We start from the raw sequence: 19,647 nt of genomic DNA, 5'->3' as shown, positions 1-19,647 counted from the left end.
GGGGAGGCAGGGAACGGAGGAATGATGTCCTTCCTCTCAACAGCCTGCTGCCCAGCGCCCAAGGGGAACTGTCAGCAGGCAGGCCCAGGGTTTGATAAATGCTTCACAGCCTACTGCTCCCTGCCAGATTCTTGCTGAAGGGCTAAATAACCTCCCTTTCCATTCAAAATCCAATGGTTTAATCAGCCGATACCAGCTATTTAAGTTTCCAAACAGTGGAAGTCTCTTAAAGGACCTTCAGCTTCTCACAAGGACTTCGTATTTAACAGCTACTATATTTACTGCTGCTATTGTGTTCCAGAAGCTTCAAATAAAGAGCACCCCAACAAGTCTGCCAAAACATCTCTTCTCCCTTTCCAAGTCACTTCTGTTCATTATTGGATCAGTTTCAGCTTTGCTGCTGTTGGTATTTTTAGACTTTACTAGAGAACGTTTAGTTGTGTGTATGTTCTTGAATGTTCTTGTGTAATTATTAAAGTTATATCTATTCCAGTGCATTTTACCTGTTTGGAAGGGTCTCTCCACCCTTATTTTTTCCACGTTAAGACTATGCTAGTGTATTACTAGAAGAGGACACTATTCACTTAAAGAAATATTTTTAAATTGAATTTGATGAAGATGGCTGTATTTAGCAAAAAAGGAACTAAAACTAAGCTTTTACTCAGGTGACAGTACTCGTTTTCACTGTTTAGTAGAGATACCGATATAAATGCACAAAGACACTTTACAGAATGACCAAGAGAAGAAGAAAGATTAGTGGGAGCTGGGAAGGAATCTATTTTATTTTCACCTTGAGCCTTCCATATCCAGGATTCTTTGAGACAACTTAAATTCACCATTAATTGAGAGGGAGCAGAATAAAAGCTTTTATAAAAAGTAGAGATATAATAAAGGACATATGATGAGAAGTCTGTATCAGGAATCAGTAATGACAGAAGGAAAGTAGTCAAAGCAGGCACATCTGCCATAAGAAATCACTCTATCATTCCTCGCTTCCGTGCATTGCATAACCTTAACCTTATTTCCTAAGTGGATTCCTGAGATCAAAGTGGTCTCTTGGCATAATATACAGCTCAATTATACGCCAAGTAGCAAAATTCAYCAGAAAGCCTGTGCCCTAAAGACAGGACAGCCCCCAAATGTTTGCATCCAGAAGAAGACTGGTTAAAGGCTTCCACTCTAAGCTGACTAAGGATGCATCTCCACTGCTAAAGGCATCTGGTACTTGGCTCATAGTCCAAGTGAGGCACAATCGCTATGCAGGGTCAGCATCCCTGGAGCAGCTCTGACACATCCAAACTGCACAGAGCTTAATCCATGTCTCCCCAGGGTCTCCCACAAGGTACTGTCCTACGAATTTTTGATTGCAGTTCCCTCCAGCGTGYGTGAAAGACAAGGTCTCTTGAAGCAACATCAGAAAACTGTGGGAGCTAAATTTGGCCTAGTCCTGTCCCTGCTGCCTATATAGATCAGCCTCTAAAGCAGACTATCCTCAAAACTACTCATGAATAGTCAAGAGAAACTATGATTTGCTCAAAAAAGTCCATGAGTGAATTAACATACATACAGTGATGAAAGATGGCCAAGAGGCCCTATGAGTGAGCCAAGGTATTTGACAGTGTAAATGAACTGCCTCAAGTTCAGTCTTAAGTCTTAACCTTCTTAATAAAGTCCTCCCTCATAAACTAAGTTAGTAGTAGTGGTCAATAAGTCAACTCCTGTTTAGCTAGGAAGTCAACAGAATACCTGTTTTCAAATGTATAAAAAAAAAAAAAAAAAAAAAAAAAAAAAAAAAACTTCGACTGGATTACTGTTAGCAAGTATGTAGTAGGGCAGATTTTTGTAAAGTGTTGACAAGGTTTTTAAACCCAACGGAGATAAGAAAGAAAATTTTATCTAATTTTAATGATAAAATGATGTCAGATAATTAAGCTGGAAGTTACAGCACTGTTAGTAAGGTCCTAGCTTGAGGGGCCACAGTTCTGACGGTAAAGACAATGTTATATATAAATTATTATTTCTTATTCCTAGCAGTGAGATAAACAAAGCTTTGAAAGTTTTAACAAGTACAGTCAGCAGTAAAATATGTTTGCATCAGTGTCAAATATAATCTCCCAATGGAAGCCCAAGTAGTCTAGTTCAGTGTTTTGGTCATTATGCAATTGGTAACCTGACAGAGCATAATGGGAGAACTTTCACAGTACTCACTGACCTAAGCAAGCAAATCTTAAATACAGAATGGTTCTTGGCTAAGAAATTTAGAACTAAAACAAAATTCCTTACCACCAACTTCTGTGAGATTTTAGCATTCACAAATCCAAACGTCAAGACATACAGGCAAGGATGTTTTTCAAACAGCTGTGTTGTAGATTTTTTATAGATCATAATAGCCARTGTAATAAGTAGTCCAATATTTAGGCCTGGTGAAAGAACACTTGTTCCCTGAAATATAAAGGGACAAAAGATTATTCTTGAGCTTGAATCACACCACATTGTCTAGATTTTACACTTACTGCGACTCCCACTCAATAAAAACAACTAGAATTGCACAAAACTCAAGGAAAGTTCTTTAGCACTATGTGATGCTATTCATATCCTTCGCAGTGACATCTGATCAATTTTATAAAAAAATAAAAATTCCTTGCTTGTTCCTGTGACAGAATATATGCAATAAYAGGTGTAGAGAAGACAAATAATGAAATCTTTGCTTCAGTCACTCAACACTCAAAACATAATGAATAAATAACACTGAGGCATGAAATTTGTATGCTAGCATGCTTAAATGTTCGAACCTTTACAGTAATCATAAATCTCACATTTTTGGTAGTTACATAAATTATTCAAACCTCATTCAGATTTTTAAAGCAACTTACTGCTATTGTAGATCCATTCTTTCCAACTCCACCACCAAAAATAACACGGAAGTAATTGAAAAAAGAAAGTGCTGTTCCACACAGTATTCCAAACACTGCTAAGAACTTCAGTTCTAAGCCTATCAAAGGGACCTTAACAGGAAAAGCAAGAGAAAGATGTCAAAAGTCAAGGATAACAACATTTTTAAGAAGTGATTAAAAAGCTACTGATAGATGCTAAATAATTGTCTTCTGTTACCTGTTGCTTTCCTGAGAACAAGCTCAGGAGGACAGTACAGGAATTTGTTTCCTTATAAGACAACAATGGATTTCGTTTGGAATGTTCAAACTCCACTTTTGAGTATTTAAGTTTGGTCTTGAAACTCAGCGAGATTTTACTGTATTTGTCCTTACAATGTATATATATATTTTTTCCAACTACATAAGCAAAGCTTGACACAGACTACTGCATAACCAAGGCATGGGAGGGAGAAGGATAGTTCCTCCTACTTCACTAGATTACACAATACAGAATCACAGGAAACACAAACACCATCTGCCTGCTTTGTTTTTTTGGTACTTATTGTTTGCATGCTGTATCTTCACATTTAGAATAGTATCCAGACAGAAACTTTAAAGTTACCTTTCAGAATCAATTGCAGTTTCAAGGAAACTTCCAAAGGCAGCAGAGGATTAAAGGGGGAAAAAAAAGTAGCAATTGAAACCATTGATAAGTTTTGAATATAGATTGTTTTGAGATACAGCATAACTACCACAGATTTTAATGCGGACAAAAACCTCCATAATCATACTTCATCAGAGTTTAAGATCTAATGCATCTAACTGTTTCCGAACATGAAAATAAGCTGTTAGAAAACAAAGAAGTAGTGCTTTTCAAGATGTAGGAAAGAAACAGAGTTTAGATAAGCATGTCATAATAGTCAAATAAACTAATGAATTAGTCTGAATTATTGGTGGTTTATATTTAAATTAATTGGTATTGGTTATCAATATCATGGAATGGTCTCAGTTTTCTCATGTCCTGTGACCAAATAGAATTATACATTTCTGAGTAAACAGACTAGAAAGGATCAAGAWGTTAGTCTAATACACTTTTGAACCCTTCCACTTAATTGAGTCTTTAGAAAATCAAAATCAAAGCTAGAGATAGGGAAATGCTTTTGGACAAAAAATACTTCTTTAAACATACATAGTTAGAAATATGTTCTGAAGACAGGAGGCTAGAACCAGCTTTGTCATAAATGTTAAAAATCTAGTACATCTCAACTGACATGTAAATTTAGTTTACTAAACTTTCTTAACCCCCTTGTCCTTTCTTAACTTCTCCCAAAATAAAGCCTTAACTTCATCCCATGGTTTCTTTAGATTAAAGCATTTGACCCTTAAGTTTTAATAAAAAGCATCCAGTAAGAAGTCATTTAACTGAGCAGAAATGTATGTCTTATAATAAAAATACACAAAGGAAAAAAAATACAAACTATTTGTTAAGGCTTAAGCGTGATCAGAATACTAGTTGCAGATCAGAAGTTCATATATGGCAGATGGAGTCTTTTTTCCTCTACGTAGCTCTAAATTCATGCAAAGGAACTTACACTATTTTATCAAAGGTAACTACAATGTAAACATAAGCTACAGTCCATATTTGTAAGTTATAACAGAAGATTAGATGACTATTGWGTGTTGATAACACTTGCACAGGATAGCTTCAAATAGCATAGGAACTCTGAATACTTATCAAGAGCTGAATACTCACACTTACCTTATAGTCCCAAACTGCTGTTCCACCACATGCAGATATTAAAAGGAGCATTGTTATGGCTAGTTGAACCTCAGTTACATCAACTCTAGAAGAAGAAGAAGAAAAAAAAAAAGGGGTAGATCTAGTTCAAGAAAAAAAATCAGTTTGGTATAAATGTGAGGAGGATCAAAAAGAAATAGTTATTTTAAGTTACGTCCTCAAGCCATGAAATGCATATGGAATATGATTTTCTTTGACTGAGGAAGATAGTCTATAGGAAAGCGCACACATCCTTAGTCAACATTTAAGATTACACCCATGCTCATTATATACAGCCAGCTACATATAAATTTAATATAGGAGAAAAAGCTTTAATTAATACCTTGTTAACTATTTGATAGTTTTAAACAAATTTACAAACTTATTGCTGTGTATTTATCAAATCAAAGTTAGAAAGTTAAGGTAAGTTCATAGTAAATGCAATCAAACCTTTCTATTAATAGCATTAATAGTACCCTATATAATCCATGAACAGCAAGYTGGGACAGAAGGGATTTTTAGGCCATTATTAACATTAAAATTTGACAGATGTTGCCTGCAACATTTTGAAGATTGAGTCAGTGGATAGCTAAGCATCTGTCTTCTACTTCCTAGGGTATATAATTGATACGTTTCCTTAGTAAAAGCTAACACACACAGGATTTTGTATGCCCTATGAAGTCTAGTCTGGTTTCTGCCTTTTTCTTTTTGTTCTCAGACATAGCAGCCATGCTCTGTCTCACTGAATTTGATTACTGAAATGTTTTAGTCTGAGAAGACCTAAATACATAAACCTCTGCTCCAGAGAAAGAATTGATACTTTCAATAAAGTATTCAAAAAACCCACAACATCTAAGGTACTATCTACACTACTGAAGATAACTGATACAGGCACCAGCTCTTTGTACTGAAGTTGCAATCCAACCATAACATATAAAATAAATTTCATTAAGCAATTAGAATAATTTGCTCTTTTAAGGTATGATTTGCTCTCTTGAGGTTACACAAACTGTTGTTATAATGAACTGTTTGCACAGGAAACTGTGGTTTTAAAGGGAGTTGGGATAAATGAAAACATTTATCTGATGTAGATGTCTGCATTAAACTCTTCTCTTTCATCTGAAAAATAGTGGTAAAATATGCTAAGTTTTACCACATGCTTCAAACTTAGTCTTAGAAGCAATATTTAAGCAGTAACTAGACAATATGCCACACTGCTCTTAACTGCCCAAAGCCACTGAAACAGGTAGTCCTCTCTCCTTCCTCTGCTCTTCTCCACACTCACTTGCACTAGTGATGGTACTCATATGATGGTAAGATGAGCCAATTCAACTTGCTAGCTTAGCTTAAATTTTTTATTTCTGTCTGTTTAATGAGTTGACTTAAAGTCAAATGACAAGAGTTCATGCAGGCAGAAAATGGAATTATGTTGCTGGGAGTGAGCTTTCCCTCTCTACCAGGAATACCGTTTTACAGTAGCTCAGCCGCTATTGTAGCTGCACAATAAACACGTCATGCAAAAACATTCATATGCAAAGAGTTCAAGTGTTTCAGAGTTTGAACGCTGTATGAATAAAAACCAAGGTTTCCAAGCTGTACTGCATACATTGTTTGGAGGCTTTTGWTTAAGACAAGAACTTGAAGTTGAATCATTACATGCACCAAAATTTAGTATTTCAATTTTTCAGAGAGGCTCAGACAGTTGGTGGCACCACAGTCCATCTTCTGTACGCTTTATTAATACAGCACAAGTCAACACAGTCCAAAGATTTTTCCTCAGTATATTACGGTATTCTGTATAACTTGACAGTGTCACAGTACCTAACTGCTCCGGTCCTTGCTGTTATCAGTGCTAGGACTCTCTCCATCATTTGACTTCTAGAAGTCAGAGCTGCTAGTTGAGGAACAGCATCAGTGAAAGCTTCCATCCATGTTATATATTATAGTTAGCACAGTAAACTCTGACTTCATTTGGACTCTCATCTCTATGCTTAAATTACTCCTTTTAAATCAAAATGAGTCATTTAGAAGATATTTCTAAAGTTAAAAAAAAAAAACACTTAAAATTGCAAGTCTCAAAAAAATCCAAACTTGTTCTCAGTAAACAGAAGTTCTTAGAGAAGTTGTGTCTACTTAATTTCAAAAAGAAAACATGGAACACATGCTTAAACCCTGACACCTTCCAAACTGTTTGTACTGTGCAGTATCATTCTATTTATATGAAATCCATTAAGTTTTTATGAAGAGGTTTTTTATGTGTTATGGGAACTTCAGTGCCTTCCTGATATGGGGAAATCAATCTCACATGTTTTGTATGAACAAAAGACACAGAAAAGCAATCACTTGTTCAAAATTCCAAAGCTCACAACATAGTCCATCTCCCTTCATGTAAGTCCAGTGTCTTAGGCACAGAAATTATTCTCTTTGACCATCGCTCTAAAACATCCATTCTTGTCTACAAGACGAGATGTCCTTAATAGTAATAATAATAATAATAAAAAAAGAGAATGAGTAAGCAGGCAGAACAGTTATAGTTTGTGTGGTAAAACACATCATCAGCAAGTAAAGAGAGCTCTCAGCATCACAACAGAGACAGCTTCCTTCTGAGACAGACCGTATGCATGGAGAGCTGACTGCTAGCCTGTATGGCCAGCAATACTCAGATTTGCTAAAGGGCTTGTTACAGGTCAGAGCTGGGTAGTAATACAAACAGGTGATTTAAAACATGACTAGAATCATCTGAGGAATAACTTTCATCTATTACCTTTTTCTTTTCTTTTCTTTTGCTAAGAAAATCACTGACCTTTCCCCAGTCATCTGGCTGAGATTTACAATTGTAAACTGGAGTCATAATCAAGAATCTATTTTTCTGTTTCCAGAAATCTTCACTAAAGCACAGCTCATGGTTCAAACATGGTAAAAGGCCATGGCTAGGTACCACTGCAGGTGTGGGAGCGTTCAGCATTCCCCATCCTATTAAGGGTTAAATTTAAACAGCGATCTTCCATACAACTGTCAATGACTCCTCCCACTACAATCTGGGGAGGACAGACTACATTTCTACAAAATCATGAATGGCATCACAGGAATCAATACAACTGTCATCTAACACAAAACCTAAAGGACATCAAAGACAATACCAGCTTGATTAAAAACAAAGCCCCCAAATAAACCTGGGGTAATTCAACATGCACTATGCACAGCTTTGTGCAATTCCTTGGCAAAGCACATAATAGACGCAAAGAGTTTGTTCAAAGGCAGATTGAGCATGGTCACAGAAGAGAAATCCATTATCAGGGGAATTTCTCTAAAAAGGCATGTGGTTCAGATTCCCCTGAGCTGAAACTGGTGGCTGGGAAACTATGAAGGGAGGTATAGTAGATGCTTGCTCTGTACTTACTCCTACACAGAGCACTTGTTTACAGTCCCTGTGAGCAAAGCAGAACTCTAGTCTGAGCCTGCATGATGCTTGTATAAATTCTGAGAATAATTCTGCGATAAAGACGACAAAATACATGCAAATGAAGCATATGTAGCTAAAGTACAAGTCTTGTACTCAATATAATGCAGTTTTAAAGTCCTTACCAGGTAGGACACAGGTCTGCTGAAGGCAGGAGGAAGGAAGAAGGGAAGAAGCAGAGAGCAGGAGAAAGCAAAAAGAAAGGGAAATAAAGCAGCTAGCAGTTTCCAAGATTAAGTCACATGTAGTTCTAAAGATACCTACTTACTTTCCAAACTTTAACATGCCTGATACATATGTCTGCCAGTGAGCAGAATAGAACATGAACAGTCCCACAAAACAACAGAAAAACAACCAGTCAGGATTTGTTCCTAGTCGGATTGCTATGCAGGATCCCAGGACAACAAAAACTGAAAAGTAAAAACGAACATGTTAGTCAAATACCCTTTTCACTTGCCATTAAGAGAAGTAAAATTACAAGGCATTTTCCATCACTGTAACGAAGTAATTACATTACTACTACTTTATTCAGTAGCTAACAACAGAGACAATTCTGGCAGGAGAGACCAAAACACTGGACTCCTTTCTTACAAATGAGGGCCCCAGCTTCAAGCTCACAGTGGTCATTCCCTCTTCCCCTGGGACCTTGTGTCTTTGCTATAGAGGGGCCTAGCTCCACCACATCAGCCCAGCTCAGCTCACCTAGACACTGACAGTTAGCACCTTCCCAGGAACCACGGATGGAAAGAATATACTGACTCCCAGGGCAAATGCTTCAGCCATTAAGCTATTATAGAAGCGTATGTATTGCCTCCAACAGCAGTTGAGTTTTGGAAAGTAAAATTGAGTGAGACTTTTTTTTTAATCATTCTTCTAAGGAACATAAATCATCCTCTTCCTCCTAACTGTCTGGTTGGATGCCCTATTATCAAGCTTTTTTTTTTTTTTTTTTTTTTTTTGTGGGGTGGGTGGGGGGGGTGTCATCTGGCTCCTAAAGGAGAAACCTTAACTTCATGTGGAAATCTCAGCCTTTTAGGTACTTGAATACTTTAGTAGGTATCAGCTCGTACCCTGCTGCAGAGAGTAAAGGCCTGCCTAGAGATTCTTTACTGGTCTTTTTGTTCACAGTTCAGCTTATTTAGAAAACTTTGTATTTCTTCATCTAGAAGTAAGAACAGGGTGTACGTTACCCAACATCTGCCAAAGCCGCTCTTTAAATATCCTCCCTGATAGTGGTCACAGACACGAAAGCTGGGGCATGCTGTGCTGCAGTGGCCAGGAGACAGTAGTTACCCTAAGAGAAGGGAATCAGGCAACCTGCTCTAGCTGACCCGGCTCTAAGCAGAGGGTTGGACTAGATGGTCTCCAGAGGTCCCTCCCAACCTCAACTATGCTTTGATTCAGCATCTCCTCTTGACAACAGGCAATTTCTCTTAAAACTAGGATGGGTAACAGTAGGTTAAGGCTACCTGTGGAAATAGAGTCGCAACCATGATCAAAGAGCTCTCCTAAAGGAGAACTACTGTTTGTTCTTCTGGCTTGCTTCCCATCAATGGCATCCAGAGACTGGTAGATAAAAAGTCCTAATGCACCCAGCATGTATGCCCAAAAAGGTGCCTGAAAGAGATTCACATAAAGTGTCATGAGGCAGTTCCCAATTTCTAATCCAATAATCTATTTCATTAAAGGTAAAATATCTTTTATCACAGAATTATGCTACATTGTGCTATGTGGCAAATAATCAATGGACAAACCAAATTCTGTATGCTATTCTCTAAATAAACTGTAGTAGTTTATATAACGAATTACTCCAGATAGACCAGTGAAAGAGGTCCTTCTTTATTTATTAAACTTAGCCTCACTTCTGCATCAAGACTGAGTTATTTTTCCATCTTACACTAAAATATTTCTAGTTATTTGTATTCCTCCTRCTGAAAAATTAGAATAAAATTAAAGTTTAAAAAAGAAAATGGCAGTAAAGCACTTAAGACTGTCAGCAGTTTGCAACAGATACTTAGACAGTTTTCTCAGATTTATAAAGTACAGACATAAAAATCCAYCATGTTTTACTAAATAAAGACTTCGGCTCTGAGGGAAGGAGATTTTTTCCAACATAAAAAAAAATGACTGCATATGTACTTGGAAAAGAGTTTGAAGAATTTAAGCTATTCACTAAATATGAAGGAGCAACTGTCTTGTTAATGTAGACTAGCTATTAGAGATGCAAAACAAGCTGTGAGTTATACTAACATTGGTCTTCAGGTCCAAAGGAACTATCCCACAGTAGTACCTTTTAAAAAGCTTTAGTTTCATGCACAAGCCAGTATGTCTTTGTCCAGAAAGCAGCTTTTACTAAAAAATTACTTCTTATACTTCTCGCACAAAGTGTAAGTCACATCTTTGTCTCAAGTGAATTACAGCTGTATCACTAATATTAGCCTTCAGAACTGCTGTTCATGAAGAGAGAAAAGTTAGGTATAAATGTTGGAAGCAGCTTGCAGGCAAATACATGAACAGCCATATGCAGTCACAAAGCTTAAGCCCTTCCCACTCCCAGGCAATGGTCTGTGGCTGTRGCTTTAAACCTTTGCAATTCCTCACTTGCAGTGCAGAGGTCATATGATGCTTATTTCGTAAGTCTAGTAAGAGCTGTTAAGTATATTTAGACAATAGATCAAATCTCAGTAAGCCTGTAAGTGAGAACACACTTAGAAATCCATGCTACTTGTCCACAGTCACATAGACCCTGGGTCACTACTGGGAAAAGGGAAAATGACAGCTACAGATCAGTTGTGATACTTCATAGAAAGGGACAGGAAATCTTTCAGGGCAGCAGTAAGAATATAAAYGAGGTGACCTGCTTCCCCAGTACTTTTGCGTTCTCATCATTATATCCACTGATTTTGATTTAGAAAAAAAGTTATGCCTCAAAATAGATCAAAAACCAGATTCTTCCCAAGAACCACCCCACTTAAGGAAAGTTCAGGTCTGAGCCTAAAAAGCAGCAATAGCTTTTCTGTTGCTATTTAAGACATTCTCATGTAYTGAAAGGTGGCTGATATACTATATTATCACCTAGGCTTTTAATATGGAAACAATACTGTCACCAATTTTACTATTTTCCTGCTATCCATTATTTAGATAATTTTATTAATAAAGCATTCTGTCCTTTAAAGTCAAATTGTATGCTGCTTTGCCCAGTTTTGAAGCAACAGACATTCAAAGAAGTAGGGACTCTAGCCGTAAGAAGTCTAGATTTTGTATTTACAGAGAGACCTAGAAAAGTTACCAAGAGTCTTCAGAACCGGCAAGACCATCTCTTCCCTTAACTCAAGGAAGCAAAGCCATGCAAGCCATGATAATGACCATGAGTAAATACTTTCATTTGGTTGACATTCAAAATACTGATGTCAAAAAAACCAACAATAACACCCAAAACCACAAAAAAAACCCACAAATCACACAGCGGAAATCCACCCCAAGTGATTACAGCAATATCCGTTTGTTGTTTACCAACTGAATTAGTCAAGTTATTTAGGTTTCTTCTCCTCTGATAGTTGAGTTAAACTGGAAGGAATTTTATTTTGTGGGGGAAAGAGTTTAACCCAAGAAAGAGGGAATAAGTTCTTAACCTTCATTTAGAAAAAAAAAATCCCCCTTATAAAGCGGGGGGGAGGGGAAGGCAGAGCCTTTCAATAACAGATTGAGTCTACTGCCACACTTAATTTGTGAACTACAGAGAGCTATGTGCAGGAAGAGAGACCTCAAATGCCTTTATGGGTAGAAGCTCACTTTGACATGTTCTGCATGGAGGCAGAGGCGAACCTGTAAACCACCAGTCTTGCTCTTGATGTTTCCAAAAGATATGACTATCAGCCAAAAGCCAGACATTTCAGGACATAAAGTAACAATCAGGACCCTGTTGAAGCCAAGACTAATTATTTTACTTGTGAGATAATCCACATAATCAAACTACCACAATAGCTAGAGCAACTTTTTCAGAATAACTTTGTTATGCTGAGAATATTTGTTATTCTCAGTCAAACCTCCTCCTCAGATTTATGAATTAAGCCTTACGAGCAGAGAAACCAACAGTTTCACTATAGTACTATAATAATTTTAGAGATGCTTCTGATTTCATCACTGATATCACTTTGAAATGCCACAAAGTTAATCCGCAATGTTTTATGAGGTAGAGTTACTGTGACCTACTTCTACAAATTATGAAAAGCTAGTTTTAGAGATCTATTCAACTTGTCTTGCCAGTCCCTCAATTGCAGAAAACATTCAGGCCACATCTGGCAGTTCCGTCCAGGCCACCATTGGCATTTTGTTTGCATTAAGTCATCTTTTTTTACAATTATTTACCCATAACTGAAATAAATTTTAACATGCTTTTTAAAGTCATCTGGTTCTGCATATCATTAACAGAAGTAATATACTCACAGCCTTCCTTAACCTCTCCATATTCCCTCACACAGATCACAGATTAAGTAAAACACCAGTGCATGAGCAGGTTCTTATTTCTGATGGATCATCTCCACAACTGAAACACTAGTCAGTAATGCAAACCTGTTGTCACTTTTTTTCATCATTAGCTCTAATGCTACTAATTCCTCCTTATTCTTGTGCTGTATACTTGGTATTATCACAATCTTTTGAAACTAAATTTCCATGAAATACAGCTCAATTGTAATCCATRCCAAAGGTCTGCATGTTGGTTACTGCAGTCAGTTTATGGAAGTTTCTGTAACACCACAGGACATGATATAAGCATTCTTCTTCATGGTAATGTTTAAGTTTACTTTATCTCAAAACAAATATGACATATTAAATGCAAAAAAAAAAAAAAAAAAGCCAGCTTTAAATATAAGACCTCTATTAGATCTCAAGAACATTTTTGACAAAACAATGGCTTTTATCTGGTTGCAAGTTATAGTATGAGTTTTATCATTAAGTTTACTGACTCAGCTCTGTTTGTGCTAGTTCCTGCTGGGACAAATCAAAGCAATGGTGTTCCCTTGGACTCCAAAATGAGAACACTCTGCTTGATAACCTGGAAAGAGGGGGAGAGTTTTCATCCTCCTCCTCCCAATGCCTATTATCTGTATGCGCTAACACCTCTAACGGATATATCTATACTGCTGCACCTGTGGAGAGGGGAAGAAGATCCATTAAAAACACAAGAACAGGTGTCTGAACTGCCGGAGGGATTAGAAACAGAATCTGGAGCATTTTGCCCCTAGCCTATCAGTTCAAATCTAACTAGTAACAGCCAAAGGTAATACGTTATCAACTATACTTTTAACAGCTTGAATGATCCAGTTTTTAATTGTTAAAATTCAGTTTTCCAATCTCAAAAAATGCACAAGGGTTCCCAAAGCTCCTAATACTCTCCTACTACCTACCCTCTCAGAACAGCTACAGCTGCCTTCTCCTCCTCCTTCTTCTTCACATGCCTRGCTCTCCATCCAGGGATGTCCCCTCCCAGCCTCCCACACTGGACCCAAGTAGTTTGTAAATTAGAGAAGTGGGAGCATTTGAGAATGCTGACATGGCTGACAGACTCAGCAGAAGGTCATTTGGAGGCTCCCAATAATCATCAGCTCTTCACTGATGAGGTGTTTATTACCTCTGCTCAAAGTCACATCCTGTCCAAGCAAATATATTATTTGGCCAGAGCTAGATGCTATTCTAACAGAACTAAAGAGGAATACAAATCCTGGAAAAGATGCTTCAATTAAAAAGGATGTATGAAAGATTATACAGCCCTAGAATCCTGTCAAACGCAAATTTTGTACAGGTTAAGTCATCTGCCACTTCAGAGGGTGTCACATCTGTGCTTAGATATGCCAAGAAAACTTGCATATAGTGTTTAACAGGTATGTGTGGAATGCTTCTCCTTCAGGACAAAGTGCAGGTTGAACAGGGGTCCTTATTCCTCTGCTCTTGAGTCCTTAACASAGAAGAGCACAGACAGCTGCAAGAGATGAGATATCCTCCTAAGATCACGTATCATTTATTTCAAGAAAAGTTCAAGCCCAGAGAGTTCCAAAGCCCAAGCTTATACTACATTTAAAGATTCAGGCCTCTCCATTACGGACCACATTTAGTCATGATCTAATCCCCTCAATCCAACCACACAGACACTGATTTTTTTCCAGGGTCTCCTGAACCTTCACTGTCTTCCCTTATGCCAAATGCCTCTTTTCCTCATTCAGTTTCTTCATTTCATGGGTACTATATGGCTTCCTTCCCACCCTATCCCAGTGTTTCACACCTTTCCCTCTACCAGATCAGGGGCTTAATGCTTTTTCCTTCACACTCCCACACCCTAATTCATACCAACTGCTCCATCCCACCCTCTTCTCTGTTTCCTTAATCTCTCCTGCACAAGGCTCAGCAGTATACTTGGCATTTACAGAACAGCATGTAAACATCCTGTCAGTCTCTTCCCTTCATTTCTTTGTGGAAAAAAGAATCAAAACACTCCTTCTTTCAGTTTAGTTCTCATCTAAGCGTTTTCTTTTTCTTTCTTTTTTTTTTTGGGGGGGGGGGTGGAGGGAGGAGGAAGAAAAAAGGCAAAATAGAGTTACTTTTGCTTCAAGCAGTTAATAATATGGCCAGCAGGAATCACCCACATCTTCCCTTTTTGGTCTTCTCATATGTATGACTTTATTGATAGCATGTTTCCGCAAGGTATGATGTCCTTCTATAAATACTCCCCACCCTTGTCCCCACCCACTCTAGAAAGGTGACCATCCCAGCCCTCCTTTCCCTCCCTGGCTGTGATTTTTGCACAAGCACCCTACAGGTTCTACCTCTTTTGCCATCACATACCAAACTCAAATCCATCAGCTACACTTTTCTTTTCCTGCCTTCCTCTACTCCCAGTGACCTGTATCTACTAACACAAAATTACATAACAGACAGCAGAAACAAGCACCATAAACACTCCAAGCAAGACATGAGTGAATATTACCTAGACCATTTTCAAGTCCACATTGCTTAGATCCTACTATAACTGCTATAGACTTTTATATTTACACACACACACAACACAAATTCTATGCAACTTTTACATACATATATTATTTTTTTTTCAATTCAAAGTCATGGTTACTGTTAGCATAAATGTCTATTCTGAAGTTCTAACCTCTCATACTATTTTTATATAGAGAGACCTGTGGCCAGGCTGTAAGGATTACTGAAGCGAGGCCTCTCCATAAGCAACTATGAAAGCAGTACGATCAGAGCTTCATTTCCCTCTTCTGAAGAGATAGAGAATTATATTTAGCCAGTTTTCTTCATGGTGTTGATGCAAGGAAAAAAAAATAATGTGTCAGTTCTGCCCAGAACAGGAAGGGGTCCAAGAAACTTCTGTGTCAAACCTTAAGGAAGTAACTGTAGCCACTTCAGAGTAGTCAGTTTGTGGTGGAACGTTTTTCTTAGCAAAATAAACTGCTCACTGTCAAATGGTGAGGACAGAAAGAAAATCCTAATCTAATGCATCAGATATGCACTCTTCATACTTTAAGTCAGCAAAACTTTAAATTCCTAAAGACTTATAATTGGGGTCTTAAAAGAAGAAAAAAAAGAGGGGGGAATCACAGTGAGGTAGACATTACCATTGCTACCTGCACATTTCAYGTTCTGTAGAGGATTACGTTCTTCCTATCACCATACTTTGCATATCAGTCCCCATATGCTATTTCTATAGATTTAAGAGTTACACATGCAAGGAGTAAACTGGAACAAACACGCTATAAAAATCTGCGCACGCAGACTGCAGTGACAGCAGTGCTTGAGGGGTGCGGTCAGCCAGGACTTATGCTGAGATAAGAAGGCTGATGTCCATACACACATTTATGGAAGACAGGGCCACAACCCACAGTCCTTCTAGACAGGAAGACACTACTAAAGCAGACAATATTTTAYTGTATTCAAAACATGCTGCGCTATGTAGTAACAAACTGGCTTTTAGCGGCTACAGATTGTGAAGAATAAAAGCAAGAATACCTCATAAGGAAATAATTGCTACTAGTATGAGAACAAGGGAATGTTGTATAGTGGTAGAAATTAATTCCATCGCATGGCGGGGGGTGGGGGGGAAGTATCACTGAATTGTAGTTTGCTGCAACAGGACATAATGGACACTAAAAGTGCCAAACCAAAGTCAACAGGCAAAATCATGATAAGGAGTGTGTGTATGAGGGGAAAGAGTTTCCCTAGTTCTTACTATAACAAATAAAAACTGAGTAAAACCCCTGACCAAGGAAACCACTGTATTTTGTCAGTTTGACGGATCCAAAAGGGAAAGATCTCTTTTCTAATGCTCTTTCAGAGAGCATCTGCTACCAGCTGCTCTCAAGAGGGAGTCTGAACTGGGTCACTCTCAGGTCTGACTTGGTGTGACTTGTATTCATGAAGATATGCTTCATCACTCACCCACTACCAGTCTTTTGCTTTGGATGGCTTGYACAGATATCAAGATGTGTTTTCAATATACTACTGTTAATAAAGGCCAATTTAAGGCTAGTTAGAAAAACACACACACACACAAAACAACTCTAAAAAATACCTAAGCCTTCTATCAAATGCTCCCGTACTTCCACCAAGAGAGTGCAAGTCTTTGTTAGTCCACAGTATTTGATAATCAAGACCTGTTCATAAATGGACTGGACTGGTGTGGTATGGACTAGACAGGCTGAAGGGGCTTGAGAGGTGCGATGCTGAAATGCACTACACTATTCGTTTGGTCTATGACTTCATCAACTTCAACATCATTCCACCATCCTTCTACCCTGTSCAGCCTACGTATTCCAAGTCAAAAGCAGAAAATTGTTATTACAATAGCACACACAGCACCTATCAGTGTCGCAAAGTTTTAGATTTTTAAAAAGACCATCCAGACACATGACATCTTAAGTGGAAGGCTTGTTCAGGTTCCACTGAACAAGCTGAAGAGATAATGATGGCYTAACTAATGCAACATGAAAATGTCAAGCTACGCTTACAGAAAAAGGGCAATGAAAATTCAGCTACACTCAAAGAACAAAACAATAGTTTAAGTCAGATACTTTGTATTTACAGTGGCCATCCTGAACAAGGAAATTTGGCTCAGGCTGTAGTTGTTACAAAAAATTCAGCTTCTGCAATTAAAAMCCAGTAATTTCTAGTAGAATCTCAGTATAAACCTCCCTGAAATGAGTAATTCCCTGTCTACAACACGTTTTCTTCTCTGTGTATAAGGCTCCACAAATGAAAAAATAACTAAAAACTGCTTTTCTGCCCCCCCYCTTTTTTGAGGAAAGAATCCAATCTAAAAATGCCAAGACACAAAGCCAGTTATTTCTAACCCCATAACGGTGAATTCAGTGGATGTAGCAGCTCTGGGAGCATTTTAAAGGTAGAAAGCCAGCAGCGGACGGCCTCCTTGCCCTACCCAACCCCTCACTCCCCTCGGCAGCAGCAATGGGCCCAAGCAGAGCTAAGTTTGAGGCAGCCCAGCTCCTCGATGTGGTTGCCACCACTAACACTTCTGCTCATACAAAGGGTAAAGCAACTGGAGACAACGAAGGGTGCTTCTTTCAACGGGAACGCTCACCAAAGCCTATCTAAGTTATTCAGTAATGATTTAAAAAGCTGGTATCTCTGGAGATGGGGTCGGCAGCTGGGTGCCGACTGCGCACCGCGGTGCGGGAGGCTCCATGCCCGCGGGGATCGCTGGCGGGTGAAGGACCAGGAGGCCGGGAAGGGGCCTCGGAACATCGAAATATGTTTTTTTTYCCCCACCCCGCCAGCCGGCGCGCGGGCCCTCCAGCGGCAACTCCCGCGCCTGCGGCGGCCCCACCGTCCCACGGCGCCCTCCGGCCGCGGCCGCTTCCCCAGGCAAAAGCCTGGCCCTTCCTTCGCGGGAGGAGCCGCGGCCGCCGACCGCAGAGGCGGCGCCGCAGCAACGGCCASAGCAACGGCCGCCAGCGCCCTGCCGAGGGCGGGCGCCAACCGCCGTTTGCCCGCGGCCGCCGCGGCGACGCCGCAGGAGCCGCCCGAGTCCGGGCATGCGGCCGGGAGGCGCGGGGCCGGGCCGGTACCTGCTCGGTGGCGGTGGGGCAGCAGGCGATGAGCGGCAGCGCCGTGAGGCAGTTGAGCAGCAGCCCGCCCAGGGTGATGGTGTTGGGGGCCAGCCACAGCGGGACCTGCCCCACCAGCCAGGCCCAGTAGGGCTGCAGCGAGGGCTCCAGCAGCGARCGCCCCACCGCGCTGTAGCGGTGCTGCTCCAGCCGCTTCAGCTGCGCCGCGCTGAGCGGCGCCGGCAGAGCCCAGGGCCCCGCCATGCCGCCCGCGCCGCGCCGCACGGGACGGGGTCAGGCCGCCGCCGCCGCCCGGGGCGGGGCTGCCGCGGCGGGAGGCGGAAGAGGCCGCCCCGCCCGAGGGGAGCGGCTGCCGCGGCCTGCAGTGCAGCGCCGGCGGGTTCAGTGCCTCGGGCTAGGGCTGGGGGTAACATGGTAACATCCCCGYCCGCCGCGGGGACGCGCTGCCCCGGTCACGGGGACGCCGGTTCTGGGCTTGCGGGCTGTCCCGGCCACGGCGGCCGCAGCACCGCTGCCCGCCCCGCGGCGTCGCCGGAGCGACCTTCCGCGTGCCTCCCGCCAGCGCCGCCATTTTCTGCGGGGCGGGCGGCGCCGCCGGAGCGACGCCTTCCCGCTGCCGCCATTTTGTGTGGGGCGGGTGGTGGTGTGAGGCCCGACTACTTGTGGTGCCGCATCAAGGCGTGAAGGCAGGTCTTGTGCAGGCAGGGTGTGAGCAAGGGAATAATCCGGGTTATACCGGGTTATATGCGGGGATGCCCAGGCTGAGAGCAGGCCCTGCTCCCAGAGTGGTGGCACTGCCTCCGAATGTGGCCGAGGAAAGGTGAACATGCAAAGCTGTACAAAAGACAAAGTAAAAAGTGTAAAATACAACCTCTGACCAGTCTATACCCTAATGGTATCTGCCTAGGAAGTTGTCATTCTTTCAAGTTACTTCTTTGGGGCCAGATGTTGCAGCTTTTGAGCCAAGCAAAACCAGTTCCTGGACAGAGCGGTTTCCTGTTATTCAAAATAAGCAGATTCCCTTGTCTAATGAAATTAATATGTTTTTGAATAGGTTTCTCTGCTGCAAAGGTCAGGAATGTTCGGCATATGGAAAAGGATGGTTTCAAAATCGCTTGACATAGTATGGGTGCCCCAAATGCTATGTTGTTACTCTGCCAGTTTCATTCAGTAAATACTGCGATTAGGATTAAGGGCCAAAATAGAGAAGAGGAATTGCCAAGAAATAGAAACGGGGAAGAGTAATGCAGAATATAATAAAGGAAAATTGAATGACAGCCAGTTAAGAGAAAGGCAAATGGGAAATGTAATAGTTACTTTGATTCAAAAACAGCCAGCCGCCCCCCCCCCCCCCCCCCAACCCGTTGGAATCACTGGGTTTAGAAAAAGGTAAAAATGTTTCTTTAATCCAGTCTGCATCAGTGTTGTCAGTGAGCAAAATGG

At 40.5% G+C, this 19,647-nt stretch overlaps 1 protein-coding gene across 1 annotated transcript in view; it reads right to left on the bottom strand.

Annotated features, from left to right (window-relative positions):
- The window catches only part of CHPT1 (choline phosphotransferase 1), a 22,803-nt gene extending 4,316 nt beyond the window's left edge, over positions 1 to 18,487 (bottom strand). The window contains exons 1-6 of the mRNA XM_085322625.1: positions 18,205 to 18,487; positions 9,580 to 9,727; positions 8,379 to 8,520; positions 4,633 to 4,717; positions 2,874 to 3,005; positions 2,284 to 2,442 (exon numbers count right to left, since the gene is read on the bottom strand). Of these exons, the coding sequence (XP_085178751.1) occupies positions 2,284 to 2,442; positions 2,874 to 3,005; positions 4,633 to 4,717; positions 8,379 to 8,520; positions 9,580 to 9,727; positions 18,205 to 18,447 (909 nt within the window). The 5' untranslated portion in view covers positions 18,448 to 18,487. The remainder of the gene's footprint in view (positions 1 to 2,283; positions 2,443 to 2,873; positions 3,006 to 4,632; positions 4,718 to 8,378; positions 8,521 to 9,579; positions 9,728 to 18,204) is intronic.
- Between the last annotated feature and the right edge of the window lie 1,160 nt (positions 18,488 to 19,647).

The sequence above is a fragment of the Rhea americana genome, unplaced genomic scaffold (assembly GCF_003343005.1).
Source record: "Rhea americana isolate MKP2758 unplaced genomic scaffold, rheAme1 scaffold_79, whole genome shotgun sequence".
Classification (NCBI taxonomy): domain Eukaryota; kingdom Metazoa; phylum Chordata; class Aves; order Rheiformes; family Rheidae; genus Rhea; species Rhea americana.
This window is presented reverse-complemented; position numbering and strand designations above follow the sequence as displayed.